The 8,812-nt window shown below is 50.2% G+C and overlaps 1 protein-coding gene across 2 annotated transcripts; it reads left to right on the top strand.

The window, feature by feature from the left end:
* Positions 1-330: 330 nt before the first annotated feature.
* pebp1 (phosphatidylethanolamine binding protein 1) lies at positions 331-8,789 on the top strand. 2 transcript variants are annotated; one of them, XM_061816435.1, is made up of 5 exons: positions 331-472; positions 6,580-6,738; positions 7,500-7,609; positions 8,048-8,148; positions 8,232-8,789. In XM_061816435.1, exons 2-5 carry the CDS (start codon positions 6,604-6,606, stop codon positions 8,447-8,449), a joined length of 564 nt encoding a protein of 187 aa, XP_061672419.1. In that variant the 5' UTR covers positions 331-472; positions 6,580-6,603; the 3' UTR covers positions 8,450-8,789. The 2 variants fall into 2 exon arrangements, with proteins under 2 accessions (XP_061672419.1, XP_061672417.1); XM_061816433.1 differs by lacking the exon at positions 331-472 and adding an exon at positions 5,236-5,394.
* The last annotated feature ends 23 nt before the right edge of the window (positions 8,790-8,812 follow it).

Below are 8,812 nucleotides of genomic sequence, written 5' to 3' on the forward strand. Positions count from 1 at the left end.
AAACAAACACGGCCAAGTCAATCTTCTTCAATGGAAAGCGGTCAACAGGTAAACGGCCAAAGAGTTGGACCCAAATGCGGGATGCCGAGACTTTTATTCCAGCCAGGGGTCGGACACAAGGAAGCGGTCCAAAAGAGGGGAAATGAGGTCAGATTGTTGGGGCGTGGAATCACTTTCCTCATTTGACCTTTCCAACGGGGGTAGGAAGACGCTTTCTCACGTCAGCTGCCACGTGGAAGCGGAAAGAAGGAACAACTTTATTGACAGTCGATGCACAGACGGATGAGATCGTCGACATCGTCAACACGGAGAAGGATTTGGCAAAAAGCAAAACTTGACTTGGCGACGGTGGCACGGGAACGAGCCGAATACGCAATAAGACGCCGGTGTCCTCACGCGGACTGATGCGCTCTCGAAAAGCAACCAACTGGCAACAAGCCGAGGCTTGAAAACGGGCCGTCGTTAGCCGCAGGTGAGAGGCCGCGCCCCTAAATAACACTCATTAACTCCCAAAAAAAAAAAAAAAAAAAAAAAAAAAGGAAAAATGACAATATTTGTGCAAGTTTTAAAAAAAAAAAAAAAAAAATTGGGGGGGGGGTGGGTAATACGAACATTACCCTGAAATAAACTCCAAGATTACATACAGGAAGCAAAAGCATCTTTATCTGTCAGTTTTTTAACATCTCTAGAAAAACTTCCAAGTTGTTCAAGATTTGTGCTAATTCTGTCTCAAAGCCGTACCGCTCGGACGCGCTTCGTATTTTTGGGTTATTTCAAGACGATCGTGGCCCGCCGGCTTTGGAGCGCTTTCCAATCGCCGCCATCTTGTGTGTCATAAGCGGTCAGAGGCCAGCGGTGAAAAGTCAAGCGGGAAGTTTTTTTTTTTTTTCCCCCAATCGGGTGGTGGTGACGTCATTGGAAACCTACCCATTCTCGCCAACCTCAGCAATACGGCTAACGCTCATTAGCTGCTAAATCGCGCCGCGCGCTTCCAACATCAAGTTGCAACGTCACTCGTTCGGGCCGCTCGTTTCCGGGCTCTCGTTCTTTCGGTCACCGCCCAAAGCTCGTGACCGTACGTGAGGGGAGGAGCCAAGAGCCGCCGGTAAATTTGAGAGCTTCAGCTCGGCTCCTCCTTTACCGCACCACCGATTTCCATCCTTCCCTCATTCGTGAACAAGACCCCGAGATGCTCGGGGCAGGACCTCATCCCTCACCCCGCCCTTTTCCATCTCACATTTGGAGGTGCGGATTCTCACCCCGGCTGTGAACCGATCCACTGAGAGTCGAAGCTCAAAGCTCGACAAAGTCGACGGAGCCCCTTCATCTGCAAAGAGCGGAGATGCGATGCCGGGGCCTCCGAACCGGACCCCCTCCGGGCCTCGGCTGCGCGCGCCCTTTTCCATCTCACATTTGGAGATCCGGATTCTCACCCCGGCTGTGAACCGATCCACTGAGAGTCGAAGCTCAAAGCTCGACAAAGTCGACGGAGCCCCTTCATCTGCAAAGAGCGGAGATGCGATGCCGGGGCCTCCGAACCGGACCCCCTCCGGGCCTCGGCTGCGCGCGCCCTTTTCCATCTCACATTTGGAGGTGCGGATTCTCACCCCGGCTGTGAACCGATCCACTGAGAGTCGAAGCTCAAAGCTCGACAAAGTCGACGGAGCCCCTTCATCTGCAAAGAGCGGAGATGCGATGCCGGGGCCTCCGAACCGGACCCCCTCCGGCCTCGGCTGCGCGCGCCCTTTTCCATCTCACATTTGGAGGTGCGGATTCTCACCCCGGCTGTGAACCGATCCACTGAGAGTCGAAGCTCAAAGCTCGACAAAGTCGACGGAGCCCCTTCATCTGCAAAGAGCGGAGATGCGATGCCGGGGCCTCCGAACCGGACCCCCTCCGGGCCTCGGCTGCGCGTCGAGATTCTGTCCGTGAAAGTTATGAACGGGATCAGTGACAAACGGCAGCCTCGGCGGAGTCCAGCTCTCGCCGACTTGCTGCTGACAATGCGGACCAAACCCTGACACCGGTCGTGTCGGGGGGTTCGGTACCCCCGTAGTCCTGAAGCCCCCCACGGAGCACCGGCACGGAACATTTTTGGATTTCACCCAATGGCGAATTTCTTGCTTGCAATTCAAGACGTTTTGTTTGATCATCTTGTTTTTTGTTTGCAATTCCAAAATTGTTTGCGAGATTCTTTTTAGGCACAAATGTGATTTTATGCCAGCAAGCGCATCAAATCACAAGCGCTCGTCATCACGCGTGTTGTAGGGCGTCCCAAAACATTTGCACACTGCTCCGGCAAAACAACAACAAAAAGGGGACAGACGACCTTGTTAGGGGGTCGCGTCCCACAAAGGACACAAGAGAACGACCCGCGTTCCTCGCCCTGATCCAAAGCGGAGACTCGCGTGGACGACCCGCACAACACCGACCGCCAAGGAGAAAGTCCAACAATCTTCGACTCCACGTGCAAAATCGTTCCTGGTGGAAAAAAGCAAACGACATCCAGTTCTGCTTACCTTGTAGCTATGACATAACATTCATTAAGTACATGGTAGAGCGTATAATAAGATACATTCAATAATAATGGCAATAGTATGCAATTATATATCTAAAACATTTCATTGTACCCAAATAATCCAAATCAGTTTTTCAAAACCTAAAAGTGCAGAAGAGAATACGAAAAAGGCTTTCAGGGTTGAAACGGAAGCGGCACGGCGGACGGGTGCCTCACACTTGTGAGGCTGCGGGTTCAAATCCCTGCGTAGGCTTTGAGGCGTGCGTGGCTTTTCGCCTTCCTCGCCGCCAGGTCACAGCGAGCCGCGCCCCCCAAACAAAACTGAGCAAGACGTCTTCTTCTCGCAAGTCTGTGCTCAGTTCAACAGAGCAAGATGAATTCCACAAAGTTCATAATTTGCTCATCTTTATTCAAAAGCGATGACTTGTGAACACAAACAAAAGGCCACAGAGATGTCCCGACAAACTGCAAGTGCTCCCGAGCTCGGATCTTCCTAAGCAGCGGCAAACCAGCTGCCAAATCAAATGAGAGCGAGAAATTCTGGGAAGAGGCCAACGTTGGCCAGGGGTCACGTGACCCGGGGCGGACCAGCCCAGCAAGAGGTGCTGGGAGTCACCAAGTCTTCTTCTTTCTTTCCTTTCGGCTTGTCCCGACTAGGGGTCGCCGCAGCGTGTCATCGTTTTCCATCTTCGCTTATCTGGTGCCGTCCTCCCTCACAACATCCGTCACCCTTTCTTTTCTCTGGTCTTCCTCTCTCTCCCTCTTTTGCCCGCCAGCTCCATCCTCAGACCCTCTCTGGCCTCCGGACCTGTCCAAAGCATCCAAGTCTGCTCTCGCTCTCTCAGCTAACCCTGTCTCCAAAACATCCAACTTTGGCTGAGCTCATTCCTAACCCGAACCCAACCCGGTCGCGCCGAGCGACAACCTCAACGTCTTCATTTCTGCCACCTCCAGTTCTGCTTCAGCGCCACCGTCCGTCTCTAATCCGTAGATCGCGGCCGGCCTCGCCGCAGTTTTGTAAACTTTGCCCGTCTTCATCCTGGCGGAGACTCTTCTGTCACATAGAACACCAGACACCTTCCGCCAGCTGCTGCACCCCGCTTGGACCAGTTTCTTCACTTCCTTACCACACCGTCCGTTGCCATCTCTTCTCCCCGGAGCTTCACTCCCCCCTCCGCCCTCCGCCCTCCGCCCTCCGCCCTTCTCATTCACGCTCATAATTTCTGCTAATCTTCATTCCTCTCCTTTCCGGTGCCTACTTCCATCTTTCCAACTGTTCCCTTCTTTCACTGCAGATCACAATATCATCTGCGAACATGATGGTCCGAGGGGAATCCAGTCTAACCTCGTCTGTCAGCCCATCCTTTCCCACCGCAAACAGGGAGGGGCTCGGAGCAGATCCCTGATGCAGTCCCACCTCCACCTTAAATTCTTCGGTCAGACCTACGGCACACCTCGCCGCCGTTCTGCTGCCCTCATACACGTCCCGTACGACTCTGAACATATTTCTCCGCCACACTGCAGTACCACAGTTCCTCTCTTGGTACTCTTCACACTTCATCCCTTTAAAATGTTTCAAAGCTTTTCATTGGCTCACGGCGGTTTCCGGTGCTTTGGCGCCACACCAGCTGTAAAAAATGCACCAGTGAGGAATTCGACATTGGACAACCACACAAGTCCCCCAACGCCAAAGTATTCTCTTGAAAGGTTTTCTTTCAAAACATCACACATGCAGAAAAAAAAAAAGTTTCAGAGTTCACACACTTGCAAATTTGCACAAGTGGAAGGATGGCGAATCCTGTTTTGAAATCACGCTCAAAGTTTTAAATAAACCGTTGACCACATTTATGTGGTATGTAATTTGCATTTCTTCTTTGGGTTCATTTGAAATATGTTGGAGACGATCGGGGAGAGCGTCTGCATATGTTCCCGTAAAGACCATTTCGTCCAGATTTTGCATGAATTAACAAAGGACTTGAACGATCATCCGGACTTTGGTGTACTTTGTCTGCTGTGGCGGGAAAGAGTCCCGGCGCCTCAGCTGCGCTCTTTCCAGGTTACTACGGCTGCCGTCGCCCGCCAGATGTCAACGTCACTGGATCCTTTCGGCGCAATCCTTGTGAGGAAAAAGAATGAACGAATCTTCCGAAAGCCTCGGTGCGCCCACCTTCAATTTAGATGATATTTTGCCGTCGTTGGGACTTATTAGACATTTAATCGTCAACACGCCACGGATCCGAGCATTTGAAATGAAGGTTTTTCCTTTTTTAGAAGGCCGCAGCCGCGAGTAATGGCGCAAAGCGAGCGACACACCTCGTGCGTAGTCGTGATCCGGAAGCTTTTCTCACTCTACTTCGCTCTTACGAGCCGCTGCATTTTCAAGACGCTCGAAAGGGACTCGGAGCATCTTTTTGTTGTTGTTGTTGTTGTTGGACACGAAGGAAGGAGAAAAAAAGATCTCTACAAATTGGCCAGACAGAGGGAAGGATGTGCAGTAGGTAAGGGAAATGTCTTGACTGACCAGTGACCAGTCGTGTGCTGAATGGGTGGAAAGAAAACTTTGAGAAGTTGATGAATGAAGAAAACGACAGAGAAGAAAGACTAAAAGAGGGAAGTGTGAAAGACCAGGAAGTGGCAACGGTTAGCAAGGGGGAAGTCAGACAGGCACTGAAGAGGATGACAAATGGAAAGGCACTTGGTCCAACTTATTCAACAGAATACTAGCCGGAGGGAAGATGCCAGAAGAACGGCGGAAAAGTGTGCCAGTCCCCATTTTTAAGAACAAAGGCGATGTCCAGAGCTGCGGAAACTATAAGGGGAATAACATTGAGTTATCGGAAACAGAAGTGGCGGCCAGACTCAGGACAGAAGTACAGGTATCTGCGAGCAACAGTACGGTTTCATAACAAGAACGGGTACCGCACATGTGTGCATTATTTGCCTTGAGGATGCTCGTGGAAAAGTACAGAGAAGGTCAGAAGCAGCTACATTGTGTCTTTGTGGATCTCGACAAAAACCGATGACAGAGTACCAAGGAGAGGAACTGTGCCACTGCACGCGGCGGAGAAATATGTTCAGAGTCGTACGGGTCGTGTATGAGGGCAGCAGAACGGCGGCGAGGTGTGCCGTAGGTGTGACCGAAGAATTTAAGGTGGAGGTGGGACTGCATCAGGGATCTGCTCCGAGCCCCTCCCTGTTTGCGGTGGGAAAGGATGGGCTGACAGACGAGGTTAGACTGGATTCCCCTCGGACCATCATGTTCGCAGATGATATTGTGATCTGCAGTGAAAGAAGGGAACAGTTGGAAAGATGGAAGTAGGCACCGGAAAGGAGAGGAATGAAGATTAGCAGAATTTAAGTGCGTGAATGAGAGGGGCGGAGGGCGGAGGGGGGAGTGAAGCTCCGGGGAGAAGAGATGGCAACGGACGGTGTGGTAAGGAAGTGAAGAAACTGGTCCAAGCGGGGTGCAGCAGCTGGCGGAAGGTGTCTGGTGTTCTATGTGACAGAAGAGTCTCCGCCAGGATGAAGACGGGCAAAGTTTACAAAACTGCGGCGAGGCCGGCCGCGATCTACGGATTAGAGACGGACGGTGGCGCTGAAGCAGAACTGGAGGTGGCAGAAATGAAGACGTTGAGGTTGTCGCTCGGCGCAACCGGGTTGGGTTCGGGTTAGGAATGAGCTCAGCCAAAGTTGGATGTTTTGGAGACAGGGTTAGCTGAGAGAGCGAGAGCAGACTTGGATGGTTTGGACAGGTCCGGAGGCCAGAGAGGGTCGGCATGTTGGTAGAAGGATGCTGAGGATTGGAGCTGCCAGGCCAAAAATGACCAAAGAAAAGGTTGACGTGAGGGAGGACACCAGGACAGTGGGCAGTGTTAGAGAGGAGGATGCACCAGATAGGCCACGATGGAAAACGATGACACGCCGAAAGGAAAAGAAGAAGAGAAACGGAGATGACGCAGGGCGTCACGTGACATTGGTGTTTCCATCCAAGCTCCGCCCCCTGCGTTTGCGATCACTCCGCGGCTAGCATTGCTGCTAACTGCTAGCTTTCCTCCTTTCAGCACGAGCGAGACAGCGACGACAACATGCCCGTGGACGTGGAGCAGTGGAGCGGCCCTCTGGAGCTCCACGAAGTGGAGGACAAGCCCGCCGGGCCCCTGAGCGTCAAGTACGGCTCGGTGGAGATCGACGAGCTGGGCAAAGTTCTGACGCCAACGCAGGTTAGCCGCGTTAGCCGAGCCGCCAAGACAAGTTTCCATAAAGTCAGTCCGCAAAATGAAAACGCCTCCCGCCAGGCAACGATTCGGGTTCGGGTTCGGGTTCGGGTTCGGGCTCGGGCTCGGGCTCACGGAGAACTTTGGCAGCCGCTTTCAAAGTTTCAAGGAGATTCAAAACAACAACCGTCAGAATAACATCCAGGCGGAAGTGGCCTATTTTGGGGATCCAAAACGGCTCTTTATATATTAAACATATATTACGAATATCATATTTGTATGAGGGACATTTTGAACGGCTCGGAGAAAAAAATACATTTGGGTTTATTCATTGAAATAAAAAAAGTTGCATTTGTGAAAAATTACAATTATTTTTCGTTTTATTTAGCAAAATTAACGTGATATTTTAATTAAAACGTTACTTATTTTTTTTTTACTATACAGGCACGATTTATTTTGAATGTGTTAGCAGATTTTCATGTTTTGAAACTTTGTCCCCAACTTTTTTATTGATTTTTGAGGCATTTTTTTACAATACTTTTTAAAATTTAAAGTTGATTCAAATGCTTTTTCTATATCAAAATGTGAACTTGATCCAATTCTTATTCGCCAACATGGCATGTTTTTAGCCTTACTTTAAACAAAAAGAATCTAAATCAAAATTTGAAATAGTTCAGCAACTTTGAAAGAGTTTTCTTGTTCTTTGTGGGTTGCGGTGAAGAGCCTTGACGTTGATTGACAGGTGCCCCCCCCCCCCCCCTCCCCAGGTCCAGAAGCGGCCCACGTGCATCGAGTGGGAGAGATGTGACCCCAACAAACTTTACACTTTGGCCCTGACGGACCCTGACGCCCCCAGCAGGGGAGACCCCAAATTCAGGTCACACCCGCCACAAATTCAAATTCTCAGATAAGTCCTATTTGAATGTATCAGCAGCTTTTTTTTTTTTACCCAAATTGTTCACCAATTCGCTTGAAATATGTTAACTTTTTACATAAATTATTGGGGAGGCCCAGTTTTTCCACATCTTAATGTGAGAATTCAAATGTGTACCAATTTCTTCAAGTTGTAGTTTGCCGCATAACGTCTTTACCATTTTTATTCCGTTGCCTAATTGTCACTGTTGCTTTAAAAAAAAAAAAAAAAAAATCAACAAAGGGATGCATTAAAAACAGGTATTTATTTTTGGAATTATATTTCATCACAATGAATTGTAGAGGTAGTTTTTCCCCATGTAATATTTCAAAGAAAAAAAACCAAAAAAGAGCTGACCTTGTCAGACTGAAATTTGAAATGTTTTTTTGCGGTTCCGGTCAGGGAGTGGCATCACTTCCTGGTGGTCAACATGAAAGGAAACGACGTGTCTTCCGGCACCGTCTTGTCCGACTACGTGGGCTCCGGACCTCCTCAAGGAACGGGTGAGGCCCGGTCGCCGGCGCCGGAGTCCCGTTTTGCCGAGGGACTCGGAGAAATGCGTGGCGTTGTTTGTGGCCCGCCGCAGGTCTCCACCGTTACGTGTGGCTGGTGTACGGCCAGACGGGGGCGCTGGCGTGCGGCGAGCCCGTCCTGGGCGCCCGCTCGGGCGACGGCCGAGCCAACTTCAGCGTGCGCGCCTTCCGCCGCAAGTACGGGCTGGACGCGCCCGTGGCCGCCACCTGCTACCAGGCGCAGTGGGACGACTACGTGCCCAAACTTTACCGCCAGCTGGCCGGAAAGTAGCCAAAGCCCAATTGGCCGTTTCCACCGGACAATTTGCTACAAAGTCAAGACGCGTTCGCTTCCGATTTGACAAAAGCGGGCTTGGGCTGAGACCCCCGACGAAAAGTTGGTGACAAATCACCATTTGGAAAATATGGTTTTTGGTTTGGTTTGGTTTTTTTTTTTTCCTCAATTGCAATGCAAACATTTTCACAAATGATGGAAGTGTTTCGAAAAAAAAAAAAAAAAAAATCCTGTGACGTCAATGCAAACGTGGGATGGAGCTGACAAATTCATACGTTAAGTTGCTAACTAAAAAGAATTCATATGAAGACAAATAAAGTGAAAAAAGTTCAAATCAGGGAGGTTGGTGACTTTTTTTCA

This window comes from Syngnathoides biaculeatus, chromosome 4 (genome assembly GCF_019802595.1).
Source record: "Syngnathoides biaculeatus isolate LvHL_M chromosome 4, ASM1980259v1, whole genome shotgun sequence".
Classification (NCBI taxonomy): Eukaryota; Metazoa; Chordata; class Actinopteri; order Syngnathiformes; family Syngnathidae; genus Syngnathoides; species Syngnathoides biaculeatus.

Bases quoted from the DNA above. Each gene is read 5' to 3' on its own strand.
- pebp1 (XM_061816433.1), top strand. From the start codon at position 5,254: ATGCCAGAAGAACGGCGGAAAAGTGTGCCAGTCCCCATTTTTAAGAAC. The intron at 5,395-6,579 runs GTATCTGCGAGC...TCCTCCTTTCAG, and splicing joins GACTCAGGACAGAAGTACAG to CACGAGCGAGACAGCGACGA. The intron at 8,149-8,231 runs GTGAGGCCCGGT...GGCCCGCCGCAG, and splicing joins CGGACCTCCTCAAGGAACGG to GTCTCCACCGTTACGTGTGG.